The 27,779-nt window shown below is 40.9% G+C and overlaps 1 protein-coding gene across 4 annotated transcripts in view; it reads right to left on the reverse strand.

Moving 5' to 3' along the window:
• Positions 1-5,989: 5,989 nt before the first annotated feature.
• The window catches only part of LOC119649946, a 542,569-nt gene continuing 520,779 nt past the window's right edge, over positions 5,990-27,779 (reverse strand). For all 4 annotated transcript variants that reach the window (XM_038052366.1, XM_038052367.1, XM_038052365.1 and 1 more), the window contains 8 exons: positions 16,660-16,910; positions 16,387-16,599; positions 15,932-16,262; positions 15,603-15,869; positions 15,356-15,545; positions 15,086-15,292; positions 8,387-8,588; positions 5,990-7,503 (listed from right to left, as the gene is read on the reverse strand). In XM_038052366.1, the coding sequence (XP_037908294.1) occupies positions 7,398-7,503; positions 8,387-8,588; positions 15,086-15,292; positions 15,356-15,545; positions 15,603-15,869; positions 15,932-16,262; positions 16,387-16,599; positions 16,660-16,910 (1,767 nt within the window). In that variant the 3' untranslated portion in view covers positions 5,990-7,397. The remainder of the gene's footprint in view (positions 7,504-8,386; positions 8,589-15,085; positions 15,293-15,355; positions 15,546-15,602; positions 15,870-15,931; positions 16,263-16,386; positions 16,600-16,659; positions 16,911-27,779) is intronic.

Here is a 27,779-nt window from a genome sequence, read left to right on the forward strand (position 1 = left end):
GGCGACAATTGCATTGCCGTATACGCCATGCAGTGGAACCCACTGTTCCAAGATGGCCGACGAGTGGGTCGTCGCAAGGGTACTTGGCGTAGAATAGTAAATAGGGAGTGCAAGCGCCTCGGAAAGTCAGGTAACCATCAAAGATGGCGCATGGGTGTGGTTGACGCGCTATGTCCTGCTCACCAGGGATGAATGGAAACCCAGCACATTTCGTTTGCAGCTCTAAATTGGAGGGCAGCTTTTTCTGGAATTAAAAGACTGGCCACGTCAGTGCTACAGCTATCTACGTTGCTCAGGAAGCTGGAGTATAGCCCTGTCACTTCTTTCTCCTGAAGCTGCCACAGTGCTCCGGGCTGCTCTGGGTGACGCGTCACAGTTATTCAAGCTGCTCGCTTCTGGTATCTCCGTTCAGAAACCTCCATTGGGGATTAGGAAGTCCGCCACTATTCTAGCAGAATTTCGAACCTCAACATTGCAACCGGGACGACGTCACAAACATATACATTACACAATAACGAGATCGGATCATTAGCAACTGAAGCAAGTATATTGGGATTTTTGAAGTGCCTTTAAGTCTGAATGTGGTAGAAAGCTGTTTCTTGAGGCGAGAACAAATCCGCAAGGCACTGAATATAAATTTGCGTTTCTTTCTACGGCTTTTGTTAAAAATAATAATAACTCTTTCAAAAGAAGGATAAATCCAAGTTACTACTTCAAAGCGGCATTTTCTTGATACCTGTAGACAAAAAGGCTTCGGAAATCATCATAACAGACTGATTATTCTTCATAAGAGTTCTGGCTATTCCTCAACTTGAAAATATCGGTCTGGAACATCGTTTTGAGACAAAGAATACTTACAAAAAGATCTAAGTGAAAAGCATTATTAGATCATTTATGTGGACTGCACTAAAACTTTGTAGGATAGTTTAAAGTTGGCTCTGAGTCATTTCCAGACGTTCAGCGGCACATGATTAGACTAAAGCCAAACTGGAAGCAAACACATCCGAATGAATAGGTATGACCCATGGCAAGCTTGTTCAAGGGTAGAGAAGGAAATGCCTTTCTGGCATTGTATTTTTGTTGGCGATGAATGTTAGCTAGTAACGGAATGGAAAAATGCTGCATACCGAGTAATGTTGCATTCTCAAAGGACGCGGGCACGTGCGCAGGATTATCACGAACTCCGGCGAGCGGAGAAGCGATTTTACAGATGGAAAAAGGAAGCCTGGGAGAACCAACGGGTCTTTGAACTCCAAAAGAACAGGGAGCAACCGCACCAGGCGTAGAAGTTTTACCATGCAGGATGAAACCTTAGACATCTCGATGCGCATCCTACCCAGACAAAGAGGGAAATCTGTTTTCCGACAGAATGGAAATATTGGAGCGATGGGTTGAGTGCTTACTGCTGAACAACCAGACAATCGGCGAGTTGGAGGTCCCGTCAACTGAAGGCGACGGACAAATACTGCCACCAGCAAGTATAGAAGGAATATTAGTGCAATTCATCGGCTTAAAAATCATAAGTCGCCAGGAGCCGATGGAATAAGAGCTGAATTGGTTAAATATGGAGGCGACCAATTACACCAAGCGGTTCATCAACTTATGCTCAAGGTGTGGGGCAGCGAATCAATGCCTGATGACTGGCAACGAGGCATTATCTGTCCCATACATAAAAAGGGAGATATCACGCAGTGCAGCAATTATAGAGGTATCACGTTGCTGAGTACCATCTATAAGATATTTTCCACTATCTTGCTAGGCCGGATAGTCCCATACACCCCGAATATCATTGACCCATACCAAAGAGGCTTCACTCCAGGCAAATCAGCAACAAATCAAATTTTCTTTCTGCGGGAAGCGATGGAAAAACTGTTGAAATATGGACATCATCTCTTCATCGACTTTAAAGCCGCCGATGATAGCATAGACAAGGTAAAACTGAACACGGCCATGAGAGAATTCGATATCTCGGCAAAATTGATAAGACTGACTAAGCAAGTAGAAGGATCACTCTCGAGACCATTCGACCCCAACAACGGTCTACTATGCGTCCTCTTTAATTGGCCTTGGAGAAAGTGATCCGTGATGCTGATGTAAATGCGAGGGAATTATCTTATTTAAGTCCACTCAACTACTGGCCTATGCTGACGATATCGACATCATTTAAAGAACGACCCGAGACTTACAAACTGTCTTCATCCAGATCGAAAAGGAGGGCGTGAGATCTTGGGTTGTACATCAATGAAGGCAAGACAAAATATATGGTGGCAACGTCAGTGCCAAAAACTAACCAACCAATAACAGCAAACCGCACAGATCAAACGGGAAGAATCAAGACAGGAGACTACAATTCTGAGACCGTTGCTAATTTCTCCTATCTCAGGTCGAAAACAATAACAGCTATGACGATGAAATCCGCGCACGGTTGTTGGCTGCCAGCAGAGCCTACTTCAGCCTACAAAAGCTATTCCACTCAAAACGCCAGTCCTTACATATTCTTCGGAGACTCTTAGCAAGAAAAATTGCGAACTCTTTTCGCGTTCGGGAGAAGAATCCTCCGAAGAATTTTTGGCCCCCTACATGAAGATGGACGATTCCGGAGCCTACATAACGACGAAATCTATAAGCGATACCATGACCGCCAAGTTGTGGATAAAATCCGGATGTGACGTGTTACATCTAGCAAGTCTCTACGATGCTGCTAAGGGGATCATCCCGTGTGTCGGATTCGTGAAATCGAATTTTTTTGGCATCAATTATATCTAGGTATAGTGTAGAATATATAGGCAAAGTGATTTTTTGATATTCGGAGTCGTTCGGAAATGATAGTGCTAAACACGTAATAAGTCACATGCCTGATTTATGTCGATCTCTGACTATGCTATCCGGCTGGAAAAATTAATACGCATACTCAAGATATTAGCAAATATATGGTGAAAAATTCGTATTTGTATCTTTATCCAGTTCTTCACAAAAAAAAATCTGAAAAAAAGCGAAAAATCGGCCTTCACACGGGATTATCCCCTTAAAACATTAAAAAGAGCCACAAACTTTTAGACTTTGTAGTAGCTACGTTTTTGCCAGTCTTTGGCTGCCCCTTTTTGAGTAGTTCCCAGCGCAATCCCAGGTGCCCTATCTTACTTGCGGTTCCATGATATGCCAAACATCCTGTTAAGGATGAAACAATATGATTAACATTGGTTTACTGTCGGCCTGTCTGTCCATGCGTCTGCCACACGCAGTTTCTCACAAACGGTTAATAATAATGATACAAAATTTTGTGAACAGGAGGAAATTTTCCATTTCATGCAAGCTCCTAGGAAGTACCCAACAAGACTATACACAGGAGGTGAAACTTGCTTGGTTATATGGATTCGCATACACAGAAGTATTAATAAACACTAGATACAGTAGGTTAACAGATGCGCAGAACGCACTGCGATCTTGGATGATTCATTTTTTGTTCTGCTTTTTCTTTGGTGTTTTACCTTCTGCGCAGCACCACCTTTGGAAGTACCATCTTCAATTACAGTGGGTGGGAGAAGCTAATGTGGGGTGGGGTGAGGTTTCCAAAGGCCGGCAGAAGACACATCGGGAAAGGATAAGATTGTGGTTGACCATAATTAACCTGGTTGGTCATTCTATATACAATTCTTCATATCACTACAACTTGCTGTATTCTTTTTCTCAATCGGCGATTGCTGTTAGGATTTGAAGTATTGTTTCCTAGTGACTTGAAGGTTCCGATCAATTTTTATCTAGCGAGTAGTGTAGATGAGATGTCTGTACGGTCGAACACGTTTCTCTCGCAATTTCTCGATGATGGGTGCAATGCTATATTGATCGTGGATGTGGACATCAGCATAGCGAGTTATACTCCTGACCCAAAGCAACGTTTTCGTCACAATAACTGCGAGGCGTCGTTTATGATCTTTGGTGGTTGTAAAGAGGACGATAAGGCAAACAACGTGACGGTTGATTTTGGATTTGAGGCGTTCGTTGATGTGCCCATCATAAAGGACGCTGGTTTTGGAATGCAATCTCATGCAGGTCACGCTGATACATGAAGAAATTCCATGACGGAGTTTATCATTGGCTGAGAGCAATTAAGAAATAGACCTCAGCTCTGGGTAATTCGCTAGGATTGGCGGTGATTCATTAGGATCGGTTATAAGAAACTTAATTTTTTTTCAAATTTAGACGTAGAAATCGTTGCATGAGCTACTTATTCCACGTTTGGAGAAGCTGCCCGAAATCAGTTTTGTTGTGAGACGTTAGGAAAGCAAAAGATGTTTACTGCTTTGGACATTGGGTGGTTCATGTAACAGAGTTCATGAGAAGAACGAAGAGAAGTGCTAAACACTGACTGAAATGTGGAGCAGTTTTAATATATCTACTACATATAAACTACTATAAACAATCGGTAGCGTGTTTCTGGCATTGATGTTACCGGATCTGGGCATTTGGTATGCAGACGAGTTTGTGAGGCACGTAATGAAAGTTCGTCTCTATATAGAGGACGGCATTCTAAAAAAAGGTATGTTTTTCATGGTGTTATTTTTGGCAACCCCATTACTATAATAATCGATAACACAATAATCCAATTTTGATTTATACTTTGAAGCGGGTACTCAAGTACTTTCAAGAGTGTATCGGCATACTATGGTTTGACTAACATAATTATTCTCGGCTGAGTCGGCATGTACTCTTCCAAATGCCGACAGGAAATGGTGTGTGGACAAACTTATGTTTCGTTTCTATCGAAAATACCAAGAATTGGTGAGAAAAATTAAAAAGAAAAGACAAAATTTTCCTGAAATATCGAATACAAATTTGTATTTGTCTATAAACAATTTTTCTTCGATATTTCAAGAAAATTTAGTATTTTCTTTTTGTTTTTTTTTCTCACTAAAAACAAGCCAAACAAAGTGGCAAACATAATAGTAGAATTGCCATGAATTAGTTTTTTTCTTTTTGGGGCCTCCGTAAATTTTTGGTTAAATGATTAATTTAAAGTTGGGGAGACTTGGTTGCAAGACTGACTGCCGATCAATAAGAAAGCAGTGTTTAGTGACAGTGAGGAGAAGTACTCCGCCGGATAAAGATTTGATGATTTTGGTTATGCTAGCAAGTAGTTTGTGCATATTCCAGATTTAGCAATTCGATTGATCACAGTTTCGATTTCTTTTTTTAGCACATTTCCCAATTTGCCCAGGCCAGGGTCTAATAAGAAGAATCAAGTAAAATCTTTAAAAGTAACTGACTGGCAGATATGAAAATTAATTGTCATTTTCGGAAACATATAGACAGTAACGCCTAGGGTTTTGGTCTATCCAAGCATTAGTTGATTTATCTCGTGCCTTGAACTCGAATTCTGATTCTGTTCATAGTAAAAGATATTTATATTGGCTTTGTGCTTGTCCCGTCGCTGCAGATTTATGACTTGCATAACTTTATGTCTGATGAAAATGAAGCATAATTTTAATTTAAACAAGTCGGGAAACCGAAAGCTGGGCGCTTCAGGTAAGCAAGGTTTTGTTTGGTTGTTCGGTGAGTATATTTGAGTGTAGAACTATCCCATTTGTACGTATGGTAGCCCGTTATGTATATGCATTTAGCATGTCAGATTTAGTACTTTGGGTTGTAAATTTACAGGGTAAAGACAACTTTGAGGTACTGTAACTTTGTTACTAATAGTATGATTTTGATCAAACTTGGGGATAATAAGCTTCATATTATATTTTATACTACTACCAACTACTACCTTTTATAACTCTGGGATAAACTCAATGGGGATTTTACTCAATTTTGCCAAAAATATGGTAATATACTATTATTAACAAAATTTGAACAGATATCAATATGGAGAGTATTTTGAGGCCTGGGCACCATATAGAGGTAGCTTCATGAATTTTTTCAAATTTTTCAGTTGGGTAGTTTCTGAGAATGGGTCCGTTAAGGAAATCATCACTTTCCACCCCTCCCACTCCCCGCCTTTCTAACAAATCTCAAAACTAAGACCGGCTTCGAAAAGTACTAATCGAGACTTTTCATTAGATACCCCACATGTTTTGCAAACAAAACCTTAAAAATAACGAGACCTTACGTGAAGTGACACATATGATGTTTATATCGATACCTTAGCATACATCTCACATTGAAACTCAAAGCGGTGAATTTCAAGAGCGTCTACTAGTGGACAACGGGACAGAAATGCTTAAATGTTTAAACAAAAAAGTCATAAATTTCTCATATCTAAATTGAACACTTTGCTGGACAAAATTCTTAGGGCAACCCACGTATTCCAAACGGGTAGTTCAAGACCGAACGTAAAGGTAATATCAAAATAGTTAGTTGCCTTTCGCGGAAAATTTCCGTTAAAAGTCGTTTCCCTCACGTAATAATTGCTGCAACAATGAAACATTAATAAAGCATCCAATTATTGCTTGGACCCTGACAAAATTTTATACTTATACATACGATCAAATCTGACATAAATACTCTACTATCCTACAAACGATGAATTTACAACATTATCATTTATATCTGATCATTTAAAAATGACCATAGATGTAAGTGGAAATCGAAGCACATAAAAGTATCAAAAACAGTTTGACTTTACATACTAATTGATGTCATCATAAAAAACGTGTTTTCACCTTTCATCTAATAATAATATACTACTACCACCATTACAAATTCAATATCGTTTTAATAAATAATTCTCGTTTAGTCAATATCATCATTTCGTCAGTTAGTGTTTTTAAGTAGTATATGTATTACTAAAACGTAGTACAAAAAATAAGTCGTCGATTAACTGACTGTCTTTAGTTAATAATTTGTTAGCAAGTAGTAGTTTGTTGTTGTTATTTCAGTTTTATCTTAATTGAATTTAACTGATTTTTTTATTATTGGAATTGTCGAGAGAACACAACTGCCTGAAGAAAGCTCTACGAGTAATTGGCAGTAGAACGACATTCATTGCTTAGTTTTCAATCTTCTTTGTCTTATGATTCATTTTCACTTTCACCTCCTTGTAACAAGTTCGTCATCTTGAAGATGCTCCGAAATTCTTTTGCTTAAAGATACTTTGATTCAGAATTAAATTCACAACATGCACCTAAGTCCTTTTTTCTCAAGTATAATATTTTTTTCTTGCTTTTTTACAAGTAACAGTTTTTATGCAGAGTTGCTTTATTTGATTTGCCTTTAATCTTTTTTTATAAAATAACAATTAGCATTTATCATTTATTTCCGTCTTAAAATTGTAGTAATAGAAAAAGATCTATTGACAACGACCAGTCGAATGTTTTTGGGTTGAGATTCTGCACGATAGAGTGTGGTCAGACTGTAGTTACCCTGTCCACTTCCACATATCGGACAGAATTCTCGCTTTGTCAGCAAATCACGTCCTTTTCGTCGAAAACGGGCGTATCCATGGAGCTGAGGGATTTAAGACGTGTCTGGAGTACAGATGAGCCGCGGCATTTCCTCTTTATTTTCCTGCAGAGAAAAAAGTAATTCGGACATTGATTGACAGGATATATGATTTCAGGAGAATACATTTGCACTCTGTGTTAGGTTTTGTGTCGTTATGGAGAAAGTATCCTAGATAGGTTATTATCGAGTGTGAATATAATCAGCGACTTGCAATAGGGCAGAACTATCCTACTCTACTTGTAATTCTATTTGATCCAGCATCTGATACGCTTTGAAGGTTTCTTTCGGATAGGTACAAAGTTCTTTCCCACATTGCTATAATAAAATATATTTTGGGGGTTCTAATCCCAAATGTAATAACATTCGATGAATAAATGTTTTCTTCGAATAGGAAGTGAAGTGATTCTACGAATAAGGTGATGAAATTATTGATAAGATTCGTGGGATTGCACACTATATTCAATGTGCCCTTTTTATTTGATCACACAGTTTCCAGTTCCTTGATTTCGGAACTACAGTTAAGGGTTGGTTTGTGATTATGATAATATAGGGAGAGTTGATGTATTGTAGTTTATCCTAGACTTCTAACTATAAGCTTTTCCGGCTTGCCACCTTATCTTTTACTTTCTCGAGAGAAGTGTTACTCATAGGTATTGCGAAAAAAAATCACAGGAAAAACTTAATTGTGAAACACTAGAAAAATGTATCTTATTCGAATGCAAGCCTTTGAGGTTTAACCGTAGGAAGGATCGATACATTACTACAGTAAGCTTTGAGGCTTAAATGACTATCGACAAATACATATTATGATAGATATGAATTAGCATCGCATATGAGGAAGTCAAGAGATAATTCAAATAGCCTAATTTAAATATTGCTTGTGTTGAACATGAGATATATGTATGTATGTGAGTATCCATGAATTAATGTTAAATATGTAACATACCTATACGCAAAGGCAATGAAGCCACAACAAAACAAAATAATGACTATACACAGTGTTGCAAGAATTTCAGCAGGCAGTTTGAGGATTGGAGAGCATTGCAGGAATGATTCGTCTTCTCCAGATGGGCAGTGAACGATTCCATCACACCAAACAGTTGCATTAACACATGCACCAAGTGCCGTACATCGATATTTGCAGTCCTCTGTAAGTACAACAAATTTTATGATTTTAATTTTATTAATAATGTGCTAAAAAGCCTTTAATAAAAGAAAAAATGATTTAAATCTTTTCTTAATTTTCTATTGTAAGTTTTACACTTGATATTAACCTCTTTCACGTTAAGGCTATTTCACCTCCTCCTTGCTCCTTCCTTTCGACGAGTTTGACTTTACCTCACCTATGAAAATTATAATTAATCATTCAAGCCTGCCCCCATGGTTGACAATGGTGTGTGGTGCCCGTTTGATTACGCCAACCTCTCCTGGCGTTCAACGGATAATCAGCAGCCGAATCCTAATGAAATCTACCCGCCAAATACGAATTCCTATACGGCTTTTTTAAATGCGTTATTTTCACGAAACTACCTTCCTTGAACTAGTGAGAAATTCTATACGACCGATTCGCCCAAACTATGAGGGGTTGTTGTATTTATTAATTTATAGCCCGTATCATAATTAGGAACTTTCATTGATACTCAACCCTTTTTTATGGTTTTCTGTAAATCAAAATCTTATTTTGGTTTACCGTCTGCTGCACCGTTTCAAATGAAATTTGGTGGACATATGAGAAATATGAAATTCCATGCCTACAGTGAGTGACATAAATTTACGTAAAGTTTAAAGAGCGGCTCCCTACATATGCACATGAGAATGTAAAGTTTTTTTCACCTCATATACTCGTGTGGATTATCAAATGAAAGATCTCAATTAATACTTTCACAAGCAGAATTTAGTTTCGCGTAAACTGCAAAATGGCTGAGTGAGCGGTTAAATATAATAATAATAATAATAATGGCAACCACTTCAGCAGGTTCGCGCAGACAGCGGATGAAATGGACTGAAGAAATGAACCTCTTCATCATCCGCTCCTACTACGACGGGAGCGGGTACAACATCTTACCGCACCAGAGATTCGTCGAGCGTTTTCCGCAATTCGCGCACTTGACTGTGTAACGAGTCGCAGACCAGTACCGCTTTATTACTCGCAGCGTTACAATCCCGGCCACCATCAGGGAACGTGTTCGACTTGAAGTCATCGGGGAAACTGGCGACCGAGAATCGATGGGGACAAATGCGGCGGCATCAACAACACCACGCCGCACTGCATGCAACAGGTTCAGTACTCGCCGAAGCACTCTTCTCCACCGTCCAGCTGAGGTCTCCACTGAGGTTCGGGACGAATTCCAAAGAGCGTGTATAGAAGGTATTCCCAGGCTCTATGCATCTCCAGCAACTCCGGGAATTCTAACTCAAATCAATGATGAGATTGCATCTTGACTGTGTGCGGATATGTCGCTGCTGCAACTACAATCACTTATGTATTGTGGTGCAGTTGCGGCTATCAGATTGCACGGCCAGAAGATTCGCATTCGTGTTATTGGTTTGAGTGACAAAAGAGATCCACCATGGAAAATTCGTCTGGAACGTCGGCGGGACTCACTAAGGCAGGACATTGCTAGACTGATTCAGATCAGCACTGGTAGTGCCAGCCGACGGGTGAGAAATAAAGTGCAGAGGGTTTACCGGAACTATGCCATCCCCAGTGAGGCATCCGTAGTTGAAATTCTGGACACACTAAAACAGAAACTTTCTGTCATATGCAGTCGGTTACGACGGTATGGTGAAAGTCATTCCAGACGTGTCCAGAATGCAACATGCGCGAGGAGCCAGCGAATTTTTTTCAGATCTCTCAACGAATCCCAACAGAGTGTCCGCCATGCCAATACGCCTGGAATAAACTTGGGGATGTTACCGAAGAGGACGTTCGACGAGCCATAAACAGCTCGAAGAACTGAAGGGACCCAGGTCTGGATCGGGTGCAGAATTTCTGGTATAAGAAATTTACCAGCATACACAGTCGGTTGGCACATAGTATAAATGAGGCCATGAGTCGGCCGGAGGAATTTCCATCCTTCCTCACTGCGGGAATTACCTACCTTATCCCTAAGAAGGACACAGTGCAGGACCTCGCAGACACAAGACCGATTACTTGCTTACCAACCCTCTACAAATTCATCACGTCCATTATTAGTGGAAGGGTCAATGCGCATCTCGAGACCAACAACAGAAGGGCTGCCGAGTTGTGTCAAGGGGTTGCAAAGAGCAGCTCATTATCGACTCGGTAGTTGTAGGACAAGCAACTAGAGGCCAAAGAAACCTCTTCAGTTGCTATATCGATTATGCCAAGGCTGCCGCATACCAAGCTAATCGACATCCTACATCTGTATCGCATTGATCCGAAGCTAATAAAGTTTTTGGCGACAGTTAAGGAAGGGTGGCATACCATCTTATCGGTGCGTACATCTGAGGGTGCTAATACCTCAGAGCCCATCCGTATACGGAGGGGCATCTTCCAGGGAGATTCGTTGAGTCCCCTTTGGTTTTGTATGGCACTGAACCTCCTTTCAAAGCTACTAAATGATGCTAGAGGGCATGGTTTTGGAATAAAGTATGGCCTACGTGCTGAGTGCGAACTGACACACTCGATCTACTTAGATGACATCAATCTATATGCTAGTATTGACGACCATCTGTCTGTTGCGAATAATAGACATGTTCACCCGTGATATTCGGATGGAGTTTGGATTAGACAAGTGTCGAATCGAAGCCATTCGCAAAGATCATCACGAGCTGCATGCCGGACATAGCATTGGTAACCTCCACATCGAAGCTGTGACCGAGACAGACTTCTACAAGTACCTAGGAATTCTGCAAGGAACCCATGCTCGAGTTGGTGATCTGAAGGATGCTCTGCTGTCCGAATTCCTGCGACGTGTAAAGCTGGTGCTGAAATCGCATCTCTCGGGGAAGAATAAAATAAGCGCGTTGTATTCGCTATCCCTTCACTGGCTTATGCATTCGGAATATTGCCGCGGACGAAAACCGATCTGGAAAACGTCCACCGGATACGGACAACTATGTCCAAATTCTGAATGCATCATCCAAAGTCTGCCGTGGAGTGGATGAACCTGCCTCGTGACATCGGAGGTTGGGGCGTGGTTGACGTGGCGGCACAACATCATCGCCAAGTCAACTCGCCGCGCTTATTTTTACAGCAAAGAGCAGGCGAGTCCTTTTCATGCGGCTGTCTGTAAGGCAGACTGTGGGCTGACTCCACTTAATTTGAAGGATCGATCTTTCAATCCTCTGAGTAGAGTGAAGTCGGTCCGAGAGCGGATCGATGAATGGAAGTCGGAGGCAATGCACGGTAAACACGTGAATTGTCTTTGACAGCCATTTGTGGATTTGCATTTGTCGAACAGATGGCTGTGTGCTGGGAAGCTCTTTGCTGAGACAGAGCGGTTCATGTGTGCCATTCAGGACGGCGTGGTCGCCACCCGCGCTTATAAAAAGCTCATCATGAAAGAACGGGTGGAGAACAACCAGTGCAGAGTGTGTGACTCGGCGTTAGAGACGTTGGACCATCTCATTTCTGGCTGTACTGTTATGGCACCGGTGCAATACATCATCAGGCACAATGCTGTATGTAAGGTTATCCATCAAAACCTTGCATACAAGCATGGGCTGATCACGGGAACATGTCCGCTTTACCGATATCAGCCGCAAGCAGTACTTGATAGTTCTGCTTACAGCATGTATTGGGACCGACAAGTTCTGACTGATCGCCATACTGCACACAACAAGCCTGATGTACTGTTAGTTGACAAGACAGGTTGCTCCGCGTATATTATTGATGTTCTATCCCCCACAATAGCAACATTGAACGGAAATACGTGGAGAAGAAGGTGAATTATGAGCCATTGGTTCGGGAAATCAAAGAAATTTGGCATCTCGAGCGGGTGGTTGTAGTTCCCTTAATATTGTCAGCTACTGGTATTGTACCTAAATCCTTCACGGCTTCCATTGGTGTCCTGGGACTTTCGCACAGTTTGGTTCAATCCATGCAGAAGTACACCATTCTGCATACGTGCTCGATGTTGCGAGGATTACTCGACGGATCCTCCCACTGACCTACCGCCGGCCACCACCACCAGCGCCCCTTTAGTTTTTAAGTAGGTAGGATCGGCCGAGCCTAAATGCTTGGCACTTAGTGCTAGTATTAGGTAAAATCCGGCATCTGCCGAGATTGTGATAACTCGGATATAATAATAATATTTGTTGGCGTAACAATCCATGTTGGATCAGGGCCTTGAAGTGTGTTAGAGCACTTCATGCAAGACCGTAACGGTACACTACAGTACACTGCACGAGGCAATGTAGACAGCATTGCGCTCGCCCGAGATTATTACCCTGATTTGACTCAGGTACTCATTCACCGCTGAGTCGACTGGTATCTGACGTCGACCCACGATAACAAATCTCTCACCAGTGAGATTTGAACCGCGACCTTCTGCTACGACAGCGCTCTAACCACTTGAGCCATCCGGACACATCGGCTATCATCAGAATGGAAAAGGATAAAATCGCGGAAAAGTCCCCATTTGATGAAAAAGAAAGTACTATTTAATCGAAACAATGTACCGTGTCACAAATCAATGGAAACGATGGGAGCATTGCATGAATTGCTTTCAGCGACTTTTTCTTGTTCTCAGACCTCAAGAGAGTGTTCGCTGGAAAGACATTTAGCACTGATGAAGAAGTAATCGCCGAAACTATTTTAAGACTAAAGGCAAATTGTACTATAACAAGTCGGAATACCGGAAGCTGGTGGTTTGGGTATAAAGGTGTACACATGTTTCCGATTTACTTCGTGCAAAATATCTTGGTCGAGCATTAAGACTTGAATATGAGGTTCTTGGACCAAATCAAAGCAGCAGCAGACAGGGCTGCAGCTGGAATCGCGGTCTTGAATCGGCTAATGGCACATGTTGGCTCTACTAGGATACGTCGCTCTATAGGAGCAAGGCAGTCGATTGTGCTTTATATCGTGGAAGTATGGGCTGATGCTCTTGACAAGGATCGCAGCATCGTAAACGCTTGCGTGAAGAAGCGGGGAGCTCTGCGATTGCGTCTGCTTATTGCACTGTCTCCGAACCGTCCGTGATGGTGATTGCGGGAGTGATCCCCGTTGTCCACCTTGACAAGGAACACAAAGCTATCTACCGCCGTAAGGACCAGAACTTAAGAGAGGTGGTTGCCCGTGAGGAACGTCAACGCACCCTTACCAAGTGGTAACTCCCTTGACAAAATGAGCTGAGTTGCTTGTCACAGCGCGGCTCTGATTGTGGTCACAAAATCAATCCGTGTCTTAAGAAGACCATGGGGTTTAGTCTTCCAGACAGGTGCTCACGTTAAACCCTCAAGGACTCACTTCGTCACCCAACTCCTAAGTGGGCATTGAGGTTTTCAGTCTTACCTGCACAGGATTGGGAAGGCACGATCTCCTGATCGTGTGTTCTGCAATGGAGTGGTGGCCGACGCTGAACACACCGTTTTCTCTTGCGAGAGGTGGGATGGCTTTCGTCAGCAGCCTTTTGTAGACTCTGACAACATTGTCAGAGAGAAACTAAAGAGCGCTGGCAGCTGGAATCGTGTTGCATATTATGTTCGGGCTCTTCTTATTGCGAAGAAGATTGAAGTCGACCGATGGAGGGATCGGATGGTAAGGGGTTCCCTGAACTAATAACTCCCTTCCTCCCCTCCCTTCCCGTTGGTGAAAGGGATTCCCTGACTTGAAGGCTCCCAAAGCCGGGTTCAAACGGTTCCAGGCTAGTTCTCTGACGACAAGGAGCTGTTAAGTTGGTAGCTCAGCAGCGTATTGTTGCGGGAGTCCAACACTGTGCGTAAATACATTCACCTACCCTTCTCCCAAAAAGTAGACAATCTTTGCTTAGGAATACAATATTTATGGCTTCAATATGTACATATATCTGAAAGTTTGGATATACATATATGAAAGAATATTCTCAATTTGTAGGTATCTGCGAAAAAAAAGCGTGCATAGAAAGTTCCCCACATAAGATGTTCCCAAGACCTTTATACCTGAAGCGCGCAGCTTCCGGTTTTAATGTTTTTCTTGTATTGGTTCGTAGAACAGGCTAGAATAAAGGCATGCATGTGTTGACGAAGCACTTTGATGAAGCTTCAATATTTGCGGGCGAATCTTCGCGGTCAATTTCGCCATCCCTTTAGGCTTTTGGGATAACTCTCCTCTCTTGGTCGTCTCCTGCCATTTCTGTCATTACAATCTTCTTGACCCTTCACATCGATATCGCTTATTAGCTTACCGCTTTCCTGTTGCGTTGTTACAAAGGAATAACACAAACAAAATGATAAGATTTATCACTCAAAAACTAACATTTTGTGCAATTGAAACTTTACTGATAGTTGAAATATATAAGGAAAGCCAATAGCGCGTAAATATGATCTGGTTAATACGCAGGCGGTCTTTTTAATAAGAATAAAGCTAATAAAGGAAAGCAGGAAAAACGATAAATTTATAAAATAAATGATTATGCTCTCTAATTTGATGATAATTGACATGTAAAAAGTTGGAATTTTGATATACGGAAGTACTTACCAACTAGTCCTAGCGGTGGTCTTGGTATCATCTCCATCCAAGTGAAACTGTATTCACCATTTTCAGGTCTCAGAAATTCTACACTTATAACTTTTGACGGATTGCCGTGTTCGTAGTCAGTCTTTTCTTTCCATCCAGCACTGAATATTTCAACATATTCATATATGCCAGAGTTCTCATCAAGGGGGCAGGCTGTTATCGAAGCACCTGCAAATATTAAATGGAAGCATGACTGAAACCGCTTAACATTTAGGCAATCTCAGCAATTACCTTCCCCTGTAGTTAACACTACTCTTGCTGGAGTAGGACACTTCTCAGCGAGAGTGTAAGACAGACTAGTATTCATGGGTTTGAAAAGCAGTGGATTATGTTTCCTTATGAATATTCCACGTAATCTTAAGTATAGGAATTTATTGCCATTGGAAGGTTCTATAACCCATGGGCGAGTCCGACATTCCATCTAAGCGATCAGGATATTTTAAAGGGATGACTGTAAACTGTGAGATATGTTACTTACATCTCCAAAAGTCATGTCAACTGTTCCACTAGGACCGAATTTCCTTCTACTATCCTTGCACGTCAATGGGGCCTTAATGAATTCATATGTTCCTTCGAATCTAATTGTGTCTGGATCATCGAGTGTCGTCATATTTATTGCGGTTAATCGTACTTCAACTTCACGGCTTGTCGATGTATATTCAACAGGGAGCATTGAGCTGTTTGAAGAGTTGCATATGCATCCCCGAGGCAAGAGAATCACTTCTTGGTATGGGTGTTCGAATATCTGCAATTTTATCAAGTTATTCAACAATTTAAATTCATCCATATTCGAATTATTGTAGAAACCTCTATCCGAACATCTGTGTTTCCAAAGCAGTAGGACCGGTTGATATCACGGTCTATTTGTGAACTACATTTCCTGTTTTTCGTTATGACTTTGCGTATGACGATGTGAATCCTTTCGCCGCGTTGGGCTTCAAAACGATAAGTGCAGTTTAGGTTTCGAGCGCCTCCACGCCCGAATAAAAAAATATTTCGTATACTTCGAAAGGTTGTTGGCTCTCGGCGCTCAATTAATCCACTTACGAATTTACGATTGCATTCATGTGTTCCAAAGATAGGAATCCCGTCTTGATATAGATCAACGAATTCATAACGGAGTTTAAAATTTAATGGACTGTAAAATTGAAACAATACTGCAATTACCTTCGAAATTAAAGCTTGGTTGATTAGAAAAAATATATTGATACTGATTCAACCAAAGATAGCAAAATATTTATCTGAGGCACCAATTCACTCACCGTAATGCGGTTGATTCAGCATTTTTCAGCTCTAACGTAATTGAATCTGATGACGACACAAAGCTTTCCGAAATTGTGCAAGGACGTGCGTGGGTGTCATTGATATTCACCCTATCACAACTTCGTGGAATAGTTCCGTAGCAAAACCTGGCTATTACACTTGCGTTATTCTGGGAATATTTGCTAACTACTCCTCTGTGCGAATCTCGGCCACTGTGAAAATACGATGGAGTTAAGTTTCCATTAGGAAAATTGCTTTACCATTCTGATTACCAGTTCAAATCTTTACACACAGGTGGTTCTCTGAGAGGTCCATCCCACACTCTTAGCATTCCGTTGCAGTCCTCTTGTGTTTGCATTCCTGTGGTTGCTTCATTGAGAAGCCCAAACGGTGGGGCTAACTCAAATTTTAAAATTGATAACCAAATTTTAAAACGCGAGGGTGATATGGCTTGTTGTTGCTGGCTGGTACGTCTCAGTGGTGGAAGTTGATCTCCCAATGAACGAAATATAGATGTTGTCCCCTGGAAAAATTAATGTTGTTGGTCATAAACAATAGAAATCAACTTACGAGATGTTTTTCTATATATTGTATAGGGATGCATATCAAATTAATATTCTGGGAACATCCAGGATCCCCTGATTTTTATGAATTATGCATCTGAAATCTGACAATGTTATCAAAGACCAGATGCCAATTGCAAACTCTCTGTAAATGTAGAAACTTTTAATTTTTATTGTTATTCATTAAGGCAGTTGGAAATGGACTAGAATAATAAAAGATAGAGAAATTGTTAACGAATTTTTTATTTGGGATATGAGGGGTCCTAAGTCTACATTTACTTAATGTTGGATTTTCTCTCACTTTTTTGGTCCAGGGGCCCCTCGCTTTATTCAAGAAAGAAAGAAAGACGACTAACGGTTTCGTCCAGGGCAGCATTCCCCAAAAAATAGCTTTGGCCTGGCTTGGGGTTAGAGTGGTTTAAGTTGGATATAATTTGCACCCTTGACGTATTTGCGATTGTACAGAAAGGAGCCATTTCCATCTGTTGCCACTTTCGGTTATACTGCGAAACCGTTAAACATTTTTAAGGTTTTGTTTGCAGAACATCGGTTCAATGTCTGTCTGTCTGTCACATGCACTTTTCTCAGAAGCGGCTATACCAATTGAGACAAAATTCGGTGAGAAGTTGGGAACTGTGAACGCCCAGGCATGCAGTGAGTTATATCTTTCTACGTTAAGATAAAGCGGGGGTCCTCATACATGCAAAAGGGGGGTGTACCTTTTTTTTTCACCGAATATAGTCATGTTGGGTATCAAATGAAAGGTCTCGATTAGTACTTTCCGAAGCTGGTCCTAGTTTTGGCATTTGTTAGCAAGGAGGGGAGTGGGAGGGGTGGGAATTGATGATTTCTTTAACGGACCCATTCTCAGAAAGTACCCAACCAAAAAATCTCAAAAAAATATGAAGCTACGTCTATATGGTGCCCATGCCTCAAAATACTCTCCATATCGTTATCTGCGCAAATTAAGTTGATAATAGTACATTACCATATTTTTGGGGAAATTGAGTAAAACCCCCCTTAAGTTTACCCTAGATTTATACAAGCTTCCATTCATAAAAATTGAATTTAAGTCGGAGGTATGTGCACTCTTAGTGGCACACAAATTCGTTATTAAATGCTACTCCGACTCAAATTAAATTTTTATGAATGGAAGCGACGGGGCTAAAGGCCCAAATATAACAGGGGAGTGACTGCGTGGGTGCGGAGTGAGAGAGCTGTCAAATGAAGTTCATTACACGGACTTGTATGAGGCAATATACAACAAGTCCGATGGCCAATGCGGTACACAAAATTAATTACATTCAACAATAGCTGTCGAAAACGAAAAGCGCCGCCATATTGCAAATGACGCAACAAACTATTATCCGTCACGAATCGCAAAAGTTCTATTTTCCGAACTTTTTTGCATGCCGTATTGCGCATGGGACTTGTTGTATATTGCCTCATACAAGGCCGTGTAGTGAACTTCATTTGACAGCTCTCTCACCCCGCACGCACGCCGTCATTCCGCTGTTGTATTTCAGCCTTTAGATTCCAATGGATGAATTAATTTAGCGTTCTGGTAGCGGTATATGGATTAGATTTAAAGGAGAGGTTATGTTTATATGGCTGCGGATTCTTCGAAAGACGGTCAAAAATTAGGAAACAAGTCGGGAAATCGGAAACTAGACACTTCAGGTATAGAATGTTTTGTGTTTCCATATCTGAGGAACGATCAAGTTCTGCATCATCTTAGTTAAGAATTCGATTGCGCTCTACTTTTTAAATAACCAATTTCGCAAATAATATCTTCTGGAGAGCACTGTATTGATAATAGTCAATTTCATATGCTTCACACTAGGAGTTCAACATTATGTGAAGGAGTTCACTTAAAACAGATATAAACAAGTCGGAATATCGGAAGATGGACTCCTCGGGTATAAAGGTTTTGTGTTTATTTTTGTTGTGTTCCATTTGTACATAGCGAACAATTTGAAATATTCTCTTATATATGTATTTTCAAAACTCTAACTCTGTCGTTTATATAAATACACCTCATACTGCCTTAGAGAGCGATAAATTCACTTGAAATAAACAATTTTGACCTTCAATAATTGTGTTAATAATATTTGGTTTTTTTTAACCGTTCCAAAATTGTGTATTATATGATTAATTATAATGGTATCATAATGTTCTTCTAGGATGAACTAGGTTTCAGGTAAATTTATAAAATGTGGTAATATAGTATTATTAACTTTATATGAGCAGATATCGGCATGGAATGTAGTTTGCGGCCAAGATAGGTTCTGAGAACGAGACCAGTTACAATTTTCAGGCACATAATTTGAGCCCACGTAAATTTACAGTATGGTGCAAAAGTGGACTAATCATTTGGAAAAATAAAGTTCACTTACACACACTTTTTGCATTAAATGAATAGTTTACTTTCTCAATCAACAAAGCCTGACATTACATGAGACAAAACAAATAGCAATATTTTCACTTTGGTTCTTCATAAAAGTTAATAAATCTTACCAATTTCCTAATCACCAACCTTTGGTGATTAGGAAATTTAGCACTTGGTGAAATAACTTTTTTATTTCTTCATATGCTTTATCCTTTTCAACATATTCTGGCGATATTGATTGTCATGCATCCAGTATGCAGTGTGAAGCCCATTAATGCCCTTTGTTGGGGTTCTTTCTCATTTCCCTATAGGATTCAAATCCGGAATCTATCCATGCTATTTTAAAACGCGAAATTTACTATTCCTTTACAGTCACAGAGCGGCCACCATGCTGTACCGTTTCCTCGACTGCCAGTGAATGGATTTCTCGAGAGGGCCTTTTTCAGTGTCGTGCCTTACCATCTGATTGAAGAGGAAATATCTCGGTTTCATAAGAACATCTTTAAATAGTAAAGTAGTAAGTAACAGTACAGGTTGAATTTTCCAACCTATCGCTGGGAAGGATGAAAAGTTTATGGGGGAAGGGGGAAGTCACTACTCCTTTAGAAAATGATGGCTCCTTAAAGTATTGTTTTTAAATAGTATCATGATTAATCTGGAATTTTCTATCCAAACCCCGGAGGATGAGAGGATGGGAAGAGTATATGGGAACACTCCCTCCCTCTCTAACTCCATTGTAAAATCGTGGCGACCATCTTTCTCAAAAAATGTCTGGGACCTCAAAGTGGGACTATTTTGATATCCTTATGACAGGAATTTCTTTCTCTCTTTAATATTCTTAAAAAAGTGGGCTTTTTCTTTTCAATTACATGTTTCGGACAGATTTTTTCGTTTACTGTCTATCAGTTAAATCTGATTTCGGGGACACCAGATCCATTCTCAAGGCATTCCATAAGCCCGGTTGAGTAAACGTATTGATGAGTGACAGGTGACGAGCTTTCCCGGGGTTGATTTTGTTAGCTCTTCGACCTTTTCTTGAGAGCTTTGATTTATTTGGGATACTTCCGGGGTTTCAGCCTCCATTGCCCAAAATGACTTGTTTATTTTTCAAAGTTGCTGCAATTTCGTGAAGTCATTCGCAGTTTTGAGATTGAACCAATGATTTTTTTTTTTACAGCAAGAATAGTTGTTAGCCACAAGACGCTCAAATAAGCATTACCGGATTTCACAACATTACAATTGTCTGAAACTAATTGAACCGCACCTAAACCGTTATCACAATTAGAAAGTTTTGGAGCAAAATTAGCCTAATCTATTTTTTGGAAAATGCAGAAAATCAAATTTCATAGATTTTAGAGTACATATATATTATATGAAATATAACGCCACAATCAATATCACATGTAGTCCTTGTAAGTCCTTTAAAGAGATTTAATTTACGTTTTGATTCGTAATATTTATTGGATCAGTTTTGTACCATACTGCATGTCACTCTCTGCATGTGTGGAATTCCATAGTCCAATATGTCCATCATATACATGAATACATGTAGTCGTTTTGGAGAAAGGTGCGTGTGAAAGACAGACAGACAGATGGTGAATCGATTTTAATTAGGCTGGGGAGAAGTAGATCCTTCAAAAATGGTAGTTTAGTATTTCACTTGAATGTCCATGATGATGATAATCGTTGCCGCAACAATCCATTTGGTATCAGAGCCTTGAAGTGTGTTAGAGCACTTCATTCAAGACCGTAATGGTACACTACAGTAACACTCTAGGAGGCAATGCGGTCAGCATTGCGCTCGCCCGAGATCACTACCCTGATTTGACTCAGGTACTCATTCACAGCTGATTCGACTGGTATCCGAAGTCAAATCACGATACAAATTCCGCTGCCACCAGTGAGATTTGAACCGCGACCTTCCGTCCGAGAACCTTGTGTTCTAACCACTCAGGTATCCGGACACTGAATGTCCACTAATCTCGTTAATTATGACGTCGCTTAAGATGCAGTCGATTCGCGCAAAATTGATAAATTTCAACTGCCATAACGTTGATAGTAACAACCAGATTTCAATGAAACTTTGCAGTATTAAGCGTGACATGCTGCTGTTCGGATGAACTTAAGGCGGGGTTTTTAGCTAATTTCTAAAAGTTGGTAATATCTTATTATTAAGATTATTTGAGGAGATATTGGAATTGGTTTATGGAATTTTTCTAATTTTCGGCCTTTGTAGTTTCCGAAAATGAGTTCTGGCTCATTTTAAGTGTACACATTTTAATCCCTTACACGTGCATTTTGTAATTTACGTTAAAACTAAAATCTGCTTGTGGAAGTATTAATTGAAACCATTCATTTAAAATCCCACACGGGTACATCGGGTGAAAACGAACGAGTGGTATGATTTCGTGTTGAGTTTTAAGGAGGCTCCCCATATATCTGAACGAGACGCGTAATATTTTTCGGAATATGATCCTGCAGGGTATCCAATAAGAGGGAGTAATTAGTATCTTTCAAAAAATATTGTAAATTAATCATCATCATCAACGGCGCAACAGCCGGTATCCGGTCTAGGCCTGCCTTAGTAAGGAACCCCAGACACCCTGCTTTTGTACCGAGATCCACTAATTCTATATACCTAAAGTTGCTTGGTGTCAGGACACCAGGACCTACGCCATCGCTTCATCTTAGGCAAACTCTGCCTCGCCTTCTTTTTCTACCATAGAAATTGCCCTTATATACTTTTCGGGATGGATCATCCTCATTTATACGGATTAGGTGACCCGCCAACCGCAACCTCTTGCGCCGGATTTTATCCACAACTTTTCTCATCCCCAAGGAACAAGGTACCTCTTCATCATCAACGGCGCAACAACCGGTATCCGGTCTAGGCCCGCCTTAATAAGGAACTCCAGACATTCCGGTTTTGCGCCGAGGTCCATCAATTCGATATCCCTAAAAGCTGTCTGGCGTCCTGGCCTACGCCATTGCTCCATCTTAGGCAGGGTCTGCCTCGTCTTCTTTTTCTACAATGGATATTGCCATTATAGACTTTCCGGGTGGGATCATCCTCATCCATACGGATTAAGTGACCTGCCCATCGTAACCTATTGAGCCGGGTTTTATCCACAACCGGACGGTCATGGTATCGCTCATAGATTTTGTCATTGTGTAGGCTACGTAATCGTCCATCCTCATGTAGGGGGCCAAAAATTCTTCGGAGGATTCTTCTCTCGAACACAGATTTCGCAATTTTTCTTGTTAAGAACCCAGGTCTCCGAGAGATACATAAAGACTGGCAAGATCATAGTCTTGTACAGTAAGATCTTTGACCCTATGGTGGGACGTTTCGAGTGAAACAGTTTTTGTATGCTGAAATAGGCTCTGTTGGCTGACAACAACCGTGCACGGATTTCATGGTCGTAGCTGATAACGGTTGTAATTTTCGACCCCGGATAGGAGAAATTTTCAACGATCTCAAAGTTGTAATTTATTGTTTTGTAAATGAATCCAAAAATTTTAAAACGGTATTGGTGTGAATAATAATATAACCTGTAATTTTAAGTTGTATTAGGTCAATTTTCAATTTCGTTTGAATTCAGTACACAATACAACATCATACATAGAAGATGTACTTCGTATATATTCATATAATATATAGCGGTATAGCAATTTTTTTTATTTTTTTTTTTGTGGGCACAGCAATTGAATGTCTTTACGTACAGAGGTGTTGTAGATTTCTTATGCAACAATATTTGGAGGTGTGCATACATTTGTATGTTTATGCGTAGGTTTGGTAATTGGAAGAAAAAGACCCACCCGTGGATAAAAATGGCTTAGGGAAGGGCACCAACAACAAGAAACCAATATGGAGGAAGTAAGGAGAGTAGAACTTACGGTGCAGGGGCTCGCCAGTACCGGCGGCTTTTGTGAGTGGCCAAGGTGACTTCTGGCCATCGATATCATTCGACTGCAGTGCCTTGGCGGCGGATTACTTGGCCGCCGTTACATCTAATACAACAAGTAGCCTGGAGAAAGAGCCATAAAAGGAGTACATAGTTTCAAGAACGCCTGTTCCAGAGGCACGAAAAGATGCTGAGCAGTCGTTAGTTACTGCTTGATACATTTAGGAGAAGCTCGAAGATCCTCCGATTTTACTTTGAAGTCAACGTTGGTGAAGGATTGAGATCAGGAAAATTTCGGCAAGGCTAATAAATACAATGGTAAAAGCATACAGAGGAACAGTGTGCGAATATGGATGAATCATGGTTCGCCCTATTCAGAGAGGAAATAATATCATAGTTGTTTGAATTCATCAAAGACGCCCTCAATGTACACCAGGCCATCAAAAGCATATTCAGAGCCATTTGTGTTTTGTACAACAGTGCCAAGGACGATGAAAATGCCTCGAAGAAAGCAACACAAGGGACGGTCCCTCAAAATCCGAAGGACGGTAAACTCGAAAAGAGGCACGGAGAGGGAGCGAATGTGAATAAGCAAAACGGCCTCTCACCGGAAAAGAGGAGGGACAACAGAGTGATTAAAATTGTGGAAACAGCGGCGCCGACTTCAATGGATTTAAAGAAGGGAAAGCCCCAAAAAGGAACTGAGGAAGCATATACTACGGTTGGCGGAAAGAAAAGCGCACGCGCAAAAAGAAGATTACGGGCCGAATTGGTTATAATCTGTGGAAAAAAGTGATATGATATACGCCGATATTCTCAGACAGGTTAAATCTGATCTGATGGATCTTGGAGATAGTGTCCATCGAATTCGACGTTCCCAAAAAGAAGATTTAATATTGGAACTGAAGAAGCCTTCGGGTAAGAGAGCTGAAAATTTCCTCGGCACGGAAAGGAAGTCCTTACTAGAAGAGGCACAAATACGGGTCAAAAGCAAAAGATTGTCATATAATATAAAGATATTGATGAAGTTTCGATCAAGGAGAATACCCGCGAACCTTAGGAAAACAATTTGGACCAATCAGTTTGCAAGAGTCTGCAATAAGAGGCCTCAGTGGGGCACGCAAACGGAAACTATAAGCCTACCGGCTGAAGCAGCGTTCAAACTGCTGGGGACTGGTAAAGTAAATCACTCAGAGCAGGTGTCCCTTAAGCGCTACTTTAGATTTGACCACATACCAGCGAAGTGCACCAACGACAGGTCAAAGAAGTGCAGAAAATGTGAGGGAGAAGGTCACATATTCAGGGAATACAAAGTTGACTCTGAATGTACGTTGTGCAACGGAAAGAAGACGTCGTAGTCAGCAGCAGATGGCCACTGTGTACGAGAGCTTCGGATGCAATGAATAAATGAGGTTGACATAAATCAACTTTAATCTTACAGACCGTCTATGAGAAGGGAATCGAAGCGGTCATAATCAGCGAGTATTATCGCAGCAATAAGAGTGGAGGTTGGGCTACAGATGTAATTGGCAAGGCGGGGATATGGGCGTGTGGAGATCAAGGCATCCAAGATATGATGGAGATGGATATATGATGGAGTTTCCGTACGTTGGATTCATCAGAGCAAGAGAGCGGTCATCTTGTCATATAGCTGCCAGGCTTCACCAAGCACGATAATAGCAGAATTCGAGAAAATGCCAGGTATTAAAACGGGAGATGTTAACGCATGGGTTGTGGATTCTGTCTTTTGCTCGATGCTTTTGCGGAACTAGACTTGCTGCTTGCAAGTACCGGGAATATATGCACTTTTCGTGGGACAGATTTGGGGTCAATAGTTGATTTGATATATGCATGTGAGTACCACATTTCGAAGAGAATGGTTTGGCTTATTAGTGAGCACTATACTCATAGTGACCATGGAAGTGAGGGCTGGTCAGTGAAAAGGTTTGAATGGGATACAGTCATAGAGACATTATTAGAAGACTATAATCGCAATGAAGGGGTTCAGAATCCATTGATGGTTTTTGGTCGATTGTAAGCTCGTGCGGCACCCACTTTGAACAGAGTTTGTGCATTCCCAAACATTCATGTACGATATGTCCAACACGTTCATTTGATATCTTTAGACCCCCTGCTATCTCGATCAACTTAACTTTGCGGTGTAACAGCCTCTTTGGAGCGTTCACTGCGTGCACCGCCCTCGGTGCTCATTTCGCCTCGTTTAAACTTAGCAAACCACTTCTCTTTTTCTGGTGCAAAGTTTGAATAATATTTATCAACCCAAATCTTGGCGTTTGACCGTGTGCCACACGAACTCATCTGGTATGCTCTACGACAACACTTAGTGCCAGAAGAACTTGGGTGCTGGGTTCAATTGCTCCACCACGATCCGAAAAGTAAAGTTCAAAGTATGGCGGGTGTATCAAAACCGCTTCGTGTCTCTGTTGGTGTTCATCACTGTCAGCGGCAGTGATCTGCCCAGAACTGAGCGATTTAAATACCTCGGATCAACACTATCAGCCAATGGAAAACTGCGTTATGAAATTGCTTCACGCATTAACGCAACTTGGATGAAGTAGTGTTCCACAACTGGTGTTCTTTGTGATCGAGGTATCAACGAACATCTCAAATCTAAAATTTACCGCAATGTCGTCCGCCCTGTTGCCCTCTATGGTTCTGAGTGCTGGCCAACTATAAAAGACAATGGACGGCGTCTTGCGGTAATGGAGACGAAGATGTTGCGTTGGACAAGTGGCTTGACACGTTTTGATCACATCCGAAGTGAGGATGTCCGCGATCGTTATGGGGTTGCACCGATCGTGGCAAAATTGCGAGAGAGGCGTGTTCGATGGTATGGTCACGCAATTCGTGCTAACGAGAATTCACTTGCCAAGATTGGTCTGAACATCGAAGTCGATGGTAAACGACCAAAAGGTAGGTCGAAACAACGGTGACTTGATACGCTGGATGGGGATTTGAAAGCCTCGAGATTGCACCCAGATCAGGCATTCGATAGAGCCAAATGGAGAATCCCATCACGACGAGCCGACCCCGCTTGTGAACGGGACAAAGGCTGAAGAAAAAGAGTAACAGAATTTTTTTTCGCTGAAATACATTTTTATCTATTTTTTCAAACTAACAAAAGTTTCTTCGCTCAAAATGGTTCGATTCCGGTACTCGTTCACAGCTGAGTCGACTGGTATTCGACATTGAGTTAGGATACAAATCCCACTGCCACCAGCGAGATTTGAACCGCGACAATCTAGGGCACTAACCTCTGAGTCACCCGGAGTACAAAGAGAATAGAATAGAAAAACTGTTAATAAAATTGATAATAATTGACTAACAAAACTAGTTTTGCGGAGTTCCCCCATCCCCATTAATTTAATTTCAATGAATTGCAATATGACTATTTACGAACAAAAAAAGAAAAAGTAGGGGGAAGTCCTGTGCCAAACCCAACAGATTAAAACGAATATGTCTATATTGTCATAGGGGATGAAAAATGAAAGTCGGAATCATCTACGAAAAAAAGGTTAGAATGTAAAATGCCGCATCCTAGATAGTAGTTGCATAAATCAAAAACTCTGTTATGTACCAATTTGTCCATGTGCAATTATTGGCTTGGATAGAGAGCGCAATTCCAAACTTTCCCTGGAAGAGCGATATAACAGGAAAAATTCCGATCAAATATACACAATTTATCCTGAATATATCACAGTTCGCACATTTGTATTGTGCACATCGCAAATATGTAAATTTAACAGATACACGCCTTTTTTGGATCATCCCCAAACGCGACGAGCTCATTCATAGAAACACTTTTTGCTGAGGTTTATCTATGACCATCATTTCGCATGGCCATTAAGTCAGCCTCCAGTTGATTTCGTCCAAATCCTTCGCCTGTTTCGCCTTTGTGATGGCCATTCCGATGAATTTATTGCAAACTTTTTTGTTGTTCTCGACGAGGCTATACATAGTGGAAAGATCGATTACAGTACAATTAAATAAAAGTTGTGCGGCACTCTCTGGCCATGGGATAATTGATGGTCTGGTTCCTAACAAAAACGTAAATATTTCCTGGAAAGAAGACAAAACGATGAGCGACGACCGTGAAGGACCAAAGTGGCGCTATTCATTGTCCTAAATGTTTTTTTGTTGCTTCATTACATAATTACCTTAATGGAGTTTTGTTCAAATGGTTGATTTGGTCAAGCCCGAGGTCCTTTAATAAGAGTAATTGCGTGTGTTGGCTTTGGGTGGTTTATTCGTTTCGGCACTGTTTTGCAAGCACGGACATTACAATTGAAATTTAGGTGAATTAATTTGTTCAACAATAAGCATGGCAATTTCACTGTTCAGTGGTTGACGCAATTTAAATGATAATTAAGTGATTCGAACGTGGTCATTAGAGGCACATGACGAACATTATTAAGCATTTTGTAGTGCGAAGAGCTTTATAAAGTTCAAAAGGCCTAAATAGTTTTTACGTATTTCTGGGATACCTACCACCAAATTGCAACTATAGGTGACAT

Source organism: Hermetia illucens, chromosome 2, assembly GCF_905115235.1.
Source record: "Hermetia illucens chromosome 2, iHerIll2.2.curated.20191125, whole genome shotgun sequence".
Taxonomy (NCBI): Eukaryota; Metazoa; Arthropoda; class Insecta; order Diptera; family Stratiomyidae; genus Hermetia; species Hermetia illucens.